Below are 15,224 nucleotides of genomic sequence, written 5' to 3' on the forward strand. Positions count from 1 at the left end.
TGGCATATTATCTTTAATAGTTTAAAATCATTATCAACTGTTTCATGGGTGTTGGTGTTCATAGAAAAGAGTATTTTGTTCTTTTTTGTATAAACCCCAACAGGCTGGTCACACAAAAGGACCCACTGACCAGCTGGACAGGCGAGATTGACAGCAGACTGGGCAAGCACATATGTACCTATGTAAAGGACCCCCCCATAAGTCAATCATACAATAATTCCCTGCTCTCCATGAAGTTTCCCAGTCACGTCTGTGTGGTGTCTGAAAGTTTTTCAGGCTCAGCTCAGCAGTGCCACCATTACATTAAGCCTAACTAGAGGCCAGTGTCCATTCTTCTGCTCACCCCCCTGGCACCCCAGATAAACACTAATTGTGTGTTCCACCCACTTCTCTGCCATAAAGAAGCAAATGGGGTAAGAGTGGAAGTGATGAAAGCAATATGAAAGCATGGAGAGGAAACATTGAATGAATGCCCTGGTTTTAAAATGCATATAATTCTTTTGCTTTTTTTTGTAGCTGTGTTTGCAAGTTGATGGCAAATAAAACTAGAATCCTGGTGACTTCAAAACTGGAACATTTAAGGACAGCAGACAAAATATTAATTTTACATGAAGGGACCAGCTATTTCTATGGAACATTTTCTGAACTTCAGGCTCAGCGGCCTGACTTCAGCTCAAAGCTGATGGGATTTGATTCTTTTGATCAGTTCAGTCCAGAGAGAAGAAACTCAATTTTGAATGAAGCTCTTCGACGGTTTTCCATTGATGGAGATGGAGTAGGTTCCCGAAATGAATCCAAGAAGCAATCTTTTAAACAAACTACCGATTTCAATGAAAAAAGAAAGAACTCTATCATTATTAATCCACTTAATGCTAGCAGAAAGTTTTCAATAATACAGAAAGCCCCAGCACAGGCCAATGGGATAGAAGAAGGTTATAGTGAGCCACCAGAAAGAAGGTTGTCTCTGGTGCCCGATTCTGAACAGGGTGAGGCCATTCTGCCTCGGAGCAATTTACTAACCACAGGGCCCATGTTCCATGGACAGAGGAGGCAGTCTGTGCTGAACTTGATGACCCGCACCTCAATTAACCAGGGACAAAGCTTTTACAAAAAGGGGAGTACATCTGTACGTAAAATGTCGATGGTCCCCCAGTCTAACTTTTCTCCCGAGAGAGACATCTATGCTAGGCGCTTGTCTAAAGACAGTGTCTTGGAAATAAGTGATGAGATTAATGAAGAAGATTTGAAGGTATGTGCTGATTTGTATTGCCCTTCTTTTTAGATGGAATACTTTGCTGATAGCTTTGAGCACTAGTCTCCCTATGTTTTCCATCTTCCTTGTAATGCATTATGTGGTACTGCTCTATAGAGTGTCCTTTATTTTTTTATCTCAAATACCAGTTTGAAATTTAGTTAAAGAATTTATATATAATCTGAAAGAATTACTCTAGGAGGACTCTTTTGTTGCAATATCACTGCATCAGACCCTCAAGAATAGCTCCTGTCTACTTTTCAGATTTTATAACAAGTCATGTACAATTTTTGAAAACCATCTATTCCCTTACAGTTACCACCTTGTAAGAGTAAATATGTGGAAATCAAATTTGAAATCAAATTTGAAACTAAAGTTTGTGTGGTTTTTAAACTAAGAATCAAGAATGGACATTTGAAATGTTAACTCATGGAATAAATTAAACCAATTGGAATAATTACACACATTGAATGCAGCTATTCAATATTGCAGCTGATCAGGCTACAAGTTGATAGTATTTGATTTATAAAAAAACACTGAACAAATTTCACAAGGTGATGCAGACACTGGAGAGACGATTATGCTGGATTAGTTATAGTATAATGGAGTTTCTGGTAATAACTTTGTAGTTAAAACACAGATGAGATTTGCACTTAAAACAGGTCTAAAATATCTCAATTTCACTCTTTAATGAATTCATTTCATTTCCAAGTTTGGCAAAGTTTCTGTTTGGAGGACAACTGATGTTTTCTAGGTCACTTTCTGAATGAAAATTTTGTACTTTTATTATTATTATTGTTACCATAGTGCCTAGGAGCCCTATCATGCTATGTGCTGTATACAATGAAGAAATGCTTAAAGCTTGTTATTATTTAAAAATTAGCATTTCTCACCTTTTCTTTTTCCTGAGTGATCTTAGTAGAACAGAGGTTCCTCAAAGTTTCTGTACTGTTGAATTTCTTTGAAAGCTCATGTGTAGGTAATGTTTGAAGAAATTAAGACATAATTAAGCTACTTTTTAGCAATGGTGTATTGATCTGAGGATTGTTATTATCAGGCTGTGTCAACAGCTCAAGTGATTTTTAAGTGGTGTCTTTATGCAAGAGGTAACTCAACAATTATCTTGCACTGAATAACTGATTTTTGGTTTGGTGACCGAACTAAAAAAATAAAAAAATTAAATTGTTTTAGGTCAAACAAAATGTTTTGTTTCTTTTGATTTTTTTTTACCTTTAAAAAAAATCAATATGGATATAACATTCTAAATGGATTTCAAATGGGAAAGTCAAAATGAAAAATTTAGAATTTTCTTTATTTTTTCTTCTTCATTTTCCGCTAAAACAATTCAGCAAATTCTATATGAATTTGTGAAATGTTTTGGTCAACCTGAATATTCATTTTTCAGTAAAAGGTTTCACCTGAAAAATGTCACTTCTGCCTACAATTATCATCCCTCCTCTCCAGTCAAACTGATTGCTGCATTTCTGTCACTTAAAATGAATCCGTGCAGGAGGGATTGTAGTCACATATCAATAGTTCTTATGGCTAGAGGTGGTCATTCTAACCATGTTCTTATTGATTATCCTGGCAGGAATGTTTTATTGATGATGCAGAAAGCATGAGTGCTGTTACTACCTGGAATACATATTACAGATACATTACAACCCACAAAAGCTTGACTTTTGTGCTAATTTTGTGTGTAATAATCTTTTTAATTGAGGTAAGACTATTCTGCTTGTAATATCATGTTATGTTTGTTCAGATTGAGCATTTTTATTTCAAATATAAAAGTATTTAGAGTCAACATTTTTGCATATGCATTTTTGTTGGCTGCTGACTTAATTACTGATGAGTGGTGTTGGGATATTACTTTTTTGGTTTACTATTGTTTATCAAAGACAATGAGTTAGTGCAAGGCTGTACAAGATCCATAACCCCAAGAGCTAGATTCATACAAGGAATTTGGAACTCAAGTCCAACACACCCGAGATCCTCCAACTCCTGCTTAGCTGCAGCTTCTCTCTCTAGATGTCTAAATTTCCACCATTATAGTTCCCTAGGCACCTAAATTTCTACTAGTGAGCATGCACACAGATGCCTTAATCTAGACACCCAAGTGCCTAGCTCATGTATAAGCCCCAGATGGATCCTCATACTAGGTTTTCACCTGTCTATTGACCCTGTGGACCCAATCTAGTAGGCATGCTCAGAGCATTCCTAAAACCAAATAGGTGGAGGAGGAGATGTGAGTGTCTCCCTTATGCCCTGCAGCTCAGTGGTTTCTGCACTTATCTGCAACTTGGGAGACCCAGGTTCATCTGCCTGATGTGAAGCTGGGATTTGAACTTAGGTCTCCCACCTCCCAGGAGAGTGTTCAACCACTCAGTCTCTCTGAACCATTAAAAGTCAGGGCCCAGATTATTTTTGGTTTTACTTGTACTACACTTGCTAATTTTCTAAGGCCCAGCTCCTCAAAGGTCTCCAGGCATGTAACTCTCATTGATTTCATTGGGAATTAGGCATCCAAATACTTTCGAGAATCTGGGCCAAAGTCAATTTGCTTTATGCAAGGGTTTGCATCCTCAAAACTGAGAGAGAGGCCCCAGCCAGAGCATACACAGGGGCTTTGGATTGCATGGTAGTTTGGCACTGAGTGGAGTATGCTGCTCAGTTAATTGTTAGAAACCTAAAGAACACCTATTAGATAAGTTTAAAAAAATAAAAACCTTTATCTAACTGGAAGACAAAACCTAGGACATACTAGTATCTACTCAGTAAAATCCCTGTATAACTACAGGGGTCAAAGACCAGTGAACAGATTAACAAGGTTGGGGATACTTATTCAGTTATTGCACAGAATGTATTTAGTCCCCGGTGGATATGTGCAGCATGACAAAATTTCCAACTCGAGTGAGAGTTACACACTCAGCATCACAGTGTTTCCTCTAATCGCTACTGCATGTATAGAGATTTATGATGGGCATGACCCTTTAGCAGTAGAGACTTTACCCTTCTAAACGGAGAGAGTAGTGTCAAGTAAAAAGCTGAGACTGGAGCTCTATGTGGCAGCTTTTAGCAATAGAAGAGACACTGCTAAAGCACACTACAGATCAGTCGTGGGCAACCTGCAGGCTGCATGCAACCCATCAGGGAAATCTGCTGATGGGCCATGAGACAGTTTGTTTACATTGACCGCCTGCAACTCCCAGTGGCCGCGGTTCACCGTTCCTGGCCAATGAGAGCTGCAGGAAGCGGTGGCCAGCACGTCTCTGCAACCCATGCCACTTCCTGTAGCTCCCATTGGCCAGGAACGGCGAACCGCGGCCACTGGGAGCTGCAGGTGGCTGTGCCTGCGGATGATCAATGTAAACAAACTGTCTCGTGGCCTGCCAGCGGATTACCCTGATGGGCTGTGTGCAGGCCGCAGGTTGCCCACCACTGCTATAGATGCTGCCTTAAAACTAGTAGAATGAGCTATTCTAGATCTAGAGATACCAGATTCATGACCCAACCAGGGCATTATTACAAGGAAAGTGTACAAGAACTTACCTTGTGGCCAAGTGTTGTACGTGTGCACATTTGCAAGAAGCTCATGGTCCTTAATGCCCAACTACAGTATCTAGATGCCAGAGTTGCTGAACTGGTAGAGCAGAGGAAGAAGTGGATACTCACAGAAACGGCATGTAAGGATTCTGTAAAGCAGGCCCACTGCAGAACTGGCTCTCTGCATCCCTCAGATGAGAACGCTGGTCCTGTACTGGGAGGCAGCCAAGATGGAGATGGGCTGTGAGACATAGGAAGATGGGAGAAGATTTTGATTTCTAGATTACTGTGATAGCTCTTCAGTAATTTATCTAGCTGGTGCAAAGATGGCAGATCTCATGAGACATCTAAAACAAATTTCTAATAAGTATTGGGCTGCAATCTGTGGTAAGGCATATCTTGATAGTAGTGATGTGGGGAGATATAAGAGAGATGACCTAGGATCTACATTTAAATTATTAGGAATAAGGTTTAAGTATAAGATCTATCCAGTAGTTTTTTTCCTGAAATGCTTCCAGTATCATCAGATTAACTCAACAGGAGGCTCCACTGAGTCTCAGTGGATAGATAAGAATTCGGCATAAAAAGGAAGCTTTATATTTATTAGACACGGAGGGGTGTCATTGTGGGGCCAGGAGAGCCTATACAGAAGAGATGAGTTCCATTTTAAAGTGGAATGTGATTGCTGGCACAGCAAATTAACAGCGTGTTGAAGTGTTATTTAAAACTAGCAGCTGAGGGATAGGAGACATGCTGAGGAACACTCAGACCAGACAGAGAGATTGGTCAGAGAGAATGACAATACTACAGTAACTCCGATAGCAAAGGATTGGACGGAAATTACACCTGAACTGAACAGGAGGAAGAGGGACAGATTGAGCACAAGGGGTATATTCCTGAAAAGTAACAGTGTTAGACAAAGGATTAAAAAAAATTAGTAATGTGTTGAATTCTTTACTGTCACTTTAAGTCTTGACACATATTTCATATCTACTGGGAAGCAGTCTTGTTGTTTCAGTTGTTAACAAAATGTAATAATATTTAAAACAAAAGAAACTTCCAAACATATGGTAAGTGTCCCTTGTCACCAAGAATGCATTTTAGCAAATCGCTGGTAACCCCACAGTGTCAACAAATTCAAAATGTGCTTTGGTACTTGAATGCTTATAAAGTGTATGTATAAATGTCGTTCTCCTTGGGAGGTGCACTGAAGGGTTCCCTGTGGAAGGAGGAACAGAAGTGGCAAGGTGTTTGCTTCAAGGAAGTTTGAATTTCATGCATTTATAATGTTCTCTGTACAAATAATGGTGCAATAGACAATTACCATAGTTACGGAAAGAAGAAAAGGGAGTAAAAGAACATAAGGTAACAGAAAAAAATAATCGTATGTTCACTGATTGCAGGTGGCTGCTTCTTTGCTTGGGTTGTGGCTTCTCAGAGAGTAAGTATTGACTGCATTTTATTATGGGCTTGGGGAGTCTCTTTCTACTGCTGCTTTTTGTTAAAAAAAAGCTTCTTGATATCTGTTTATGAAGATCCTTAAGACTAGTCAAAAACATATAAGAACATAAGAACAACCATACTGGGTCAGACCATAGGTCCATCTAGCCCAGTATCCTGTCTTCTGACAGTGGCCAATGCCAGGTGCCCCAGAGGGAATGAACAGAACACGTAATCATCAAGTGATCCATCCCCTGTTGCTTATTACCAGCCTCTTGCAAACAGAGGCTAGGGACATCACCCTGCTACTAGCCATTGATGAACCTATCCTCCATGAAGATATCTAGTTCTTTTTTGAACACTGTTATAGTTTTGGCCTTCACAGCATCATCTGGCAAAGAGTTCCACAGGTTGACTGGGTGTTGTGTGAAGAAATACTTCCTTTTGTTTGTTTTAAACCTGCTGCCTATCAATTTCATTTGGTGACGCCTAGTTCATGTTACGAGAAGGAGTTAATAACACTTCCTTATTTATTTTCTCCACACCAGTCATGATTTTATAGACCTCTATTATAGCCCCTCCTTAGTCGTCTCTTTTCCAAGCTGAAACGTCCCAATCTCATTAATCGCTCCTCATATGGCAGCCGTTCCATACCCCTAATAATTGTTTCCCTTTTCTGAACCTTTGCCAATTCTAATGTATCTTTTTTGAGATGGGGTGACCACATCTGTTTGCAGTATTCAAGATGTGGGCATACCATGGATTTATATAGAGGCAATATGATATTTTCTGTCTTATTATTGATCCCTTTCGTAATAATTCCCAACATTCTGTTTAATAAGGTTACTCTTATACTAATTCACTGAAGTGCTTTTGGCCTTACCCTATGTGGTTATGATACAGATGAAGCATTTTGTTTGTTTAATAATTTAGTTTGGCTCAATTCTCAATTAAAAGATTATTTTTTTTTAGAAAAGGATGAATTTACTACTAATGTAGGTTAGTTTTTATTAAATAACTCCTAATAAGGTGCATGAAACAGATTTTAGAAGATACTGTAGCTTTTGATAAGCACTCATGTATCTGAGAAGTGATAAATAAGCCATTTAGCATATTGGTAGCTGAACACAGAGATGACAATTTAGGCTTAATAGCCTATGGAGTGACAAATTAGTTGTGTTTTGTACATGCAGGTTGATGTTCAAGAAAGAAAAATCACCCATATGGATTTAGGACAAATGGAGCTTGTAGATACTACTCGTGTAATAGTGATAGTAAAAGGAACTAAGATGCTTTTGAACTTACTGTATTTTTTTTAAATTGCATTTCATAGAAGTGCTGCAAATGCGGCAAATATAACGCAGCCAAAAAATGCCAGCTCTGATGTGTCCAACAGCGCTACAGTGATTGTCACCGACACTAGCAACTACTATGTATTTTATATTTACGTGGGAGTGGCAGATACCCTGCTTGCCTTGGGACTCTTCAGAGGTTTACCCCTGGTGCATACTCTTATAACCGTTTCTAAAAATCTTCATCAGAAGATGCTGCATGCAGTTCTTCAGGCACCTATGTCAGTCGTCAACTCTTTGAAAGCAGGTAGTTAAGTTAGAAACTGACTAACTTAATGATTTATGCCTTTGATTTTAATTAAAGAATGCTTCATTCTGTTTAAAGGGCACCATTGTTTTCTCTACCCTCTCAGTTCAATTTTAAATGTTGCTACACCAAAAGTAATATAGGAATCTTGTAAAAAATCTTGACTGCATGTTAAGTACCACACATTTTAGATGTCTGCTTTGGTTTTGAAATATCTCCTTCAGGTTTTATAACAGTGTAAAAAAGACATAAAAACAGACAAGAGCTGAGTTCATTTTGGATAAAACTATTGTGTAAGATACACAGTCAGCTCTACAGTAAGTCACCGAAGGTCAGATTCGGATACCCTTACTCACACTAAGTAATGCCTTACTCGAGGGAGTCCCACTGAAATGGATGGAATAAGGTGCTACTCAGCATGAGTAAGGGTATCAAAATCTGCCCCTAAAGTTGCTGGAGATTTTGTTACATAACTAATGCAGTAAGTGCCACTGTCATCTGTGTATGAAATTCCTGTTCTATCCTCATTTACTAAACTATACTTAAGAGTAGCTAGCAGGAGACACTAATAAATAGAAATGCACAAAAATGAGTCTCCATTTCATATAACTCCTTCTTATTACTAATTCTCTTCTTACTTTTTGATATCATTATGCACATTAACTCTGCTTGGAAGTCAGGAAGCTGATATTTTGAAATCAAATACCATGCTAATGCACAGACTATCCATATCTATTGCAAAATCTATTGCATGAGTGGTACAGCCTATCTGCCTTTGTCTCTCTTCCCCCATCCCATCTAAGCATGCATCTTCTATTACACTAACCTATTCTGAATTTTCCTGGGACTTCACTAACTAAAATAAAAGCTGTAGGGCTAAATTCAGTCCTGGTGTAAGCAGATGTAACTCCATTTACAAAAATGGAATAGCACTTACACCAAGGCTGAGTTTAGCGTAAAAGTTTTAAAAACATCATCTCAGTTAACATGTTCCATATGCAGAAAAGCTATCGCTTTAGTTAAAGCTGACATCTGTAGAACGTATTTATGTAACAATGACCCCTTTACCTGTTGCTTTATTTCTGTTTTTTCTATCTGTAGGTGGAATACTTAACAGATTCTCTAAAGATATAGCCATACTGGATGACCTACTGCCACTTACAATATTTGACTTCATTCAGGTTTGTAAAATCAGAGTTCTAGATATATTTGTTTATGTAGTCTTCCCCTGCAGTCACACAGCATAGATAACGTATCATATTAAATAAAAAGAACTAAGCAAAAAATTAGAATTCAATGTACATTTAGCTTGTTAGATTTTTTCCCCTTCTATTTAGCTGTAGGCCAGGGGTCAGCAACCTTTCAGAAGTGGTGTGCCAAGTCTTCATTTATTCACTTTAATTTAAGGTTTCGCGTGCCAGTAATACATTTTAACATTTTAAAAAGATCTCTTTCTATAAGCTGTAATATATAACTAAACTATTGTTGTATGTAAAGTAAATAAGGTTTTTAAAATGTTTAAGAAGCTTCATTTAAAATTAAATTAAAATGCAGAGCCCCCTGGACTGGTGGCCAAGACCCAGGCAGTGCGAGTGCTGCTGAAAATCAGCTCGTGTGCCGCCTTTGGCACGCGTGCCATAGGTTGCCTACCCCTGCTGTAGGCCATGATCTTAGCAGGATTCAGGAAACAATTGGACATTTAGATGGATAAATATCTCCAGAGTTACGGTAGTAAATACTTTTTTTAAAAAAGTTTTGGAAAGGATATAAATTCCTCATGCTTCAGGGCACAAGCCATCTGCTAATTACTGTGGGTTTGGTGGAAACATTGCCTGTGGCGAGGTTGTTCCATAACTGCATACTACAAGGCTACTTCCTCTGAAGCAACTGGTACTAGGAACTGTCAGAGACAGGATACTGGACCGGATAGACCATTGGGCAGATCCAGTATGGCAAGTCTTATGTTCAGTAAGAATATATGAAACTTCTTGAATTATAGTATTTTGGCAAGTCAAGAAGTAACACTATTAAAAACTATATTGAAATGAGAGAAATATGCAGCCAGATTTTGATGTAGCCCAGAAGCTGTGTATTACAACTTAGGAGACTTGACTTTAGAAGCAATCTAAGGGTCCATGCTCAGGCCATTGAAGCTGTGATGTATAATGGCGAGGCTTTGATTTTGATAAGGAGACCGGTTTACTGTCTTAAATGTTCTGGTTAATTTAATTCATATACCTCGTAGAGCTGGTTGGGAAATTTCCATTGGAATGCTTTTCCAGTGGAAAATGCCCTTTTCACAAAAATCAACAGTTTTCCATAGGAAAGTTTCAATTATGAAAAAAAAATCAATATTCTGCAGGCAGAAAATGAAATCGACAAGAGCTTTTCCAGGCAGGCAACCAGCAAGCAGAAAAATTTCATTTCTCCTGAAATGGAATTTTTCAGAATTTCTGTCCCATAAAAATGTGGTTTTTACTTTTCATCCCATATTGAGATACAAACTTTCCTGAAACCTTGAAGTTTTCCATGGGACAGAAATTCCATTTTCTGAGTTTAAATTATAGGTTAAAGAGAGGTTAAATTACAGTCTGTGAAGGGGAAACCCTGCTTATATTCTAGACAAGAAATACCTATTTAGAAGGGAAAAGAAGCACCTACACAGAGCACTCAAAGGAAGTTCTCATAACTGAAGAGTCAGTTATGAAATGTAACATATCTTCTGCTGAAGCAGTCAGTCCAAGATCCCATTTCAAACCAGATAAGCAGTATTTAGGATTTCAAATAGCCAACCTCTTTACATGTGTATAACATAGTAGGGATTAGGCTTTAGTATAATGTTATTCATTATAATGACTTCACAAAACTACTTGAAAGCATGTACATTTTTAAAATTATACTTCTAGAGCTGCACTATTAAGAATTTAACTTGTTATGAAAATACAAGGGCACTTATTAAGCTGTGTGTGATATGGCTTGCTGTGGAAGTTCCACTTAGATATACAACTCCATTTTATACATTAGGATGTTTCAGGCAGGAAGCACTCATGTTCAGACTAAGAGGGTGCTCCTCTCTCAGAGGCCACAAATAAGATATCCTGAGCAAAGTCATGATTTCACAGTTTGTTCTTGGACATTACTTTTCTCATTGTATGCCTAAAAGTCCCCTTTTAGTTTTCTTCTTAGTTTTCCATTTTCCATTAACAATTTGCTTCAGTGACTATGATCCATGAAGCCATTTCCTCTGGGAATTGTGGCCCAGATCCTAAAAAGTAACTCCCAGTGGGAGTTAGGCAGCTAAATACCTTTGAGGATCTAGGCTTATCTCTCTTTTCTACTTCTATTGCTCATGCAGGCAAGATCAGATACAAAAATGGCACAGCAACAGTAAGGACAGTGTAGCAGATTTGTAACCTCTGCAGAATTCAAGAGAATGATAGGAACCTGTGTTAAAGCAGGGTCATCACGGGACTGTATGATTCCATGTCTTTGATTTGGGAGCTATATAATTTGACTGAATTTCAGATGAATGGTTCATTCTCCTCTTACAGTTACAATGGTTGTTACATTCTGCATTATGAAATGACGAGCAAACACAAACCCACTCTTGCATTACCACAAACTAGTGTAACACAGCCTGCAAAATTATATAACCCATGGTGCATCAGCCCAAAGATCCAGCTCTTAAAACACATGTAAAATACAGTGAAGTATCTCATTGTTTACCATTGCAGCTGCTATAGTAGGTGTTTGTCCACAAACCTTAGTGCTCCTATTAAATTGCTTAGATTCCAGATGAGGATTTTTTTAAATTAATACTCCAAAAAAAAAAAAAGTGAAGGATAGGAAATTTTTCCTTAGAAAATTTTATGTTAATATAGTGTTTGTGAAAGACACCAGGCTGAGATCATTGGAAACTGAAGTCCTCTTTTATAGTCACAGACACCAAGAGCAGCAACTGTGCAAGTTTCTTTCCAGTGTGAAAGTTAATTCAGTGTCCATGGCCATTCAACCGTCACCTCCTGCTGAGATTGCCATTTGTCAGGAGGTTTTATGGTGGTATGAATATTTGTCTGCTAGAAAATGATTTGAGACTACTATTTCAAAACTCAACAGTTTTCAGTCACTTACTGATGAGGCCTGGATTCAACCAGTGATTTAGAGGTGAAAGTTATCACCTTTTTTACAGAGCAGCTCTTGCAGTATCTAGAGGCCACTGATTTACTTGATTGAAGTAATGAAGTTGAATGGTATATAGGCCTCAATGGGTGATTCATCACCAATCTCTAATCTGTAAAATGAAAATGTACTGCATCAATACTATTTTTTCTTTCATCCTACAGTTAATACTGATTGTGACTGGCGCCATAATAGTAGTCTCAATTTTACAGCCCTACATCTTCCTGGCATCAGTGCCTGTGATAGGAGCCTTTATTATGTTAAGGGCATATTTTCTCCACACTTCTCAGCAGCTGAAACAACTGGAATCTGAAGGTATGTGTGATGCTTCTCGGGGTACCCAGTGACAGTCACCTTGTTGCCTCCAGAACAAGAGAAACTTGCCTGAACAGCAGAGCAATAGCTCCCCATCACAACCAGCCTGTCATCCCCGCAAGTATTCTCATCTGGGTTACACCAGCCTTGCCTTTGTTCTGTAGGTAGATAACAGATGTACCCCAGTTCCTGAGACCCTTCCAAGTATCCTCCTGTCACCAGCTACTCACAGAAATACCAAACGTGTTGTCCCCAAAGGAACAGAACACACCAGCTTGTTAGATTCAACTCAGGGCCAACACTTTGATTTACGCCATAGCACTTCAATATATTTATAGTTAAAACAAGAGTAAGTTTATTATTAAACAATAGAGATTCAAAGTGATATCAAGACAAGATATTGGAAACAATTGGTTACATATCAAATAAAACCATAACACACAACCTAAATCTTAGACTAAACTAAAATTATTTCCTTGTCTTGATAATTTGATCTTATCCCAAAGTCAGCATTTTTCAGCAAGGATTGAAAAATTTCTCACAGCTTGTCCCCTCAGTAAAACAGTACAGGAGTGTCTGCCTTGCCTCCTAGAAATACCCACAAATGTCATTGTCCTTACTAAAGATAACCCCCCGTGGCTCTCCCCCCCCCGTATGCCCCTCCTCTGTTGATTTCACATCTCTTCATTAATATTTTGACTTTGTGTGTAAATGGAGCACCTATTGTATTAGGTTACATCAGAAACAGGGAGAGAGAAGCATTTCTTGTGTTGGAGAAAACTTGTTTCTTCACCTCTATTGGTGACACAGACTTTAAGGACACTCATTTCTGGTACAGACACATAACTTGTTAAATATCATCCATACAAACATTTTGCAATGATTATGACATAAGCTTTTATTAGACACCTTACATGACACTCTTTGGTGAACTAGAATGTTCATACCAGACTCAGGGGACACCTGTAATCTCCTTGCACCCTGTGTGTGCCCCTTTGCTAGCTGGCATTAAGAGATTCTTGGGTCCCTCTACAAGCAGCCAAATTTGTAGACACTGAAACCCACAACAAATAAATGGAGAAGCAATTTACGCTTTCACCTTTTCTTTGCCTTCTCTGGTACAAGATTCCATTGTCTGCAGGAGCAGAACATTCATCTCCCCTGACAGCCAATGCTATTACTCAGCCAGCAAATAAGGAGCTCCCTCCTGCCAAAGAGTAACGAAGAAAACAGATTTAAAGTTGGGCATCACCAGTGCAGCTGAAAATAATAATGACCTGAAATACTGTTTTAAAAAGATTAAATGTATTTGAAAATTTGAGATCTGGCTTTGTCGGTGCTCAGCACTTCTCAGGTATAGGCTCTTTATGCGGAAACACATTTAGAACATGTAATGACAACACTATTTTAGAAACAAGGGTTTGCTGGATCATTTATTCAGACAATGTTGTGGCTTCAGGACAGACCTTCAGTTCCTTACCATCCCAGTCATGAATGTCAGATATTGATGATTACCTTTGCTTTTGGTTAGAGACAGGCCTGAACTGTGAAGTTCAGAGGGATCATTATACTTTTGATGTGTTGCAAAACTTCTATTAAAGGTTTGTCAGTACTCTGCAATTCAGAGCAATGAGGCATTTTCTATTTGTTAAAAACCTTGCCTTGCTTAGTTCTCAGAACATTAAGGAATTATTTTTTGTTGGTTTTCTTCCATGTGATATCTCACTTTAGCAGGGGTTTCTACAAGTAATTATACTAGCTGTAAACAAATAAAATGTTCGCTCATAGATTATACATTGAATGGAATTCCATCACATTTATAGGCCACTGTTACCATATATCCTGTCCTATGAGTATATTGATGGTATTTGTGAAAGAAAAATAAGAAGATAGGTATAATTTAAACAAATGAAGATAATTATATTGTTGAGTGGAGTTGGGCTTTTTGCTCATTTCTGTTCTGAAAGGCACTGAAGGATGAGTGTTTACAGTGTTTTTAATTTAAATACTTTGCAGCCCGGAGTCCAATTTTCACACATCTTGTTACAAGCTTAAAGGGGCTATGGACACTAAGAGCTTTTGGGCGACAGCCATATTTTGAAACCTTATTTCACAAGGCACTGAACTTACACACAGCGAACTGGTTCCTATACCTGTCCACACTGCGCTGGTTCCAGATGAGAATAGAACTTATTTTTGTCATCTTCTTCATTGCTGTGACATTCATCTCTATTGTGACTACAGGTACAGTAACTTTACTGAGAGATTAAAATGAAAGCTTTGCTTCTGTTTAAGGGGCCAGATTTAGAAACTATTGCAGGATTGTAGTATAGGCTGAAAACAAAGCATTAAAATAGCAAATTTATTGTTATTCTATCAAAATATTGTGAATTATCAGTTAAACTAGAAATGAGGTAATTAACATTATCTAAAATCTGATGTTTTACAGAATTGGCTGAAAGAGTTAATTTGAAAGTAATACTCAGTGAGGAAAAAACATGTTAAAGTGAATCAAAAATATCCTACTCAGTACTGTAACTATTTTAAAAAATCTCTTATGTTAATGCAAATGTGCACCCCCACTTACATGGTGCTCTTCCTCTGTAGAGCTCATAGCTTTAGCATAACTAGGTTAACATTACTGTTCCCATATGAGAAACAGAAAGATTCAGTGAACTGCATCAGGTCACCCAGCAAGTCAGAAACAGAACCCATGTTTCCTGACTCCCAGCCTAGTGCTCAATCTACTGAGAGTACAGTTTTTAGCACCTGCCATCCAGAATCCCTGAAGTGCTCACAACTTAAACTAATTATAGAACTATGTATTGCATATGCTCTCACCATCTCACTCATTGCTGAAATGCTCCCACTGTTGGATAGAAGTTGGTGGCCGTTG

The 15,224-nt window shown here is 38.2% G+C and overlaps 1 protein-coding gene across 1 annotated transcript in view; it reads left to right on the forward strand.

Moving 5' to 3' along the window:
• Positions 1 to 15,224, forward strand: part of CFTR (CF transmembrane conductance regulator) — a 131,777-nt gene that overhangs the window by 64,643 nt on the left and 51,910 nt on the right. The window contains exons 14-20 of the mRNA XM_039510409.1: positions 517 to 1,249; positions 2,844 to 2,972; positions 6,199 to 6,236; positions 7,569 to 7,834; positions 8,936 to 9,015; positions 12,178 to 12,328; positions 14,345 to 14,572. Coding sequence (XP_039366343.1) covers positions 517 to 1,249; positions 2,844 to 2,972; positions 6,199 to 6,236; positions 7,569 to 7,834; positions 8,936 to 9,015; positions 12,178 to 12,328; positions 14,345 to 14,572 — 1,625 coding nt within the window. The remainder of the gene's footprint in view (positions 1 to 516; positions 1,250 to 2,843; positions 2,973 to 6,198; positions 6,237 to 7,568; positions 7,835 to 8,935; positions 9,016 to 12,177; positions 12,329 to 14,344; positions 14,573 to 15,224) is intronic.

Source organism: Mauremys reevesii, linkage group 1 (assembly GCF_016161935.1).
Source record: "Mauremys reevesii isolate NIE-2019 linkage group 1, ASM1616193v1, whole genome shotgun sequence".
NCBI lineage: Eukaryota > Metazoa > Chordata > Testudines > Geoemydidae > Mauremys > Mauremys reevesii.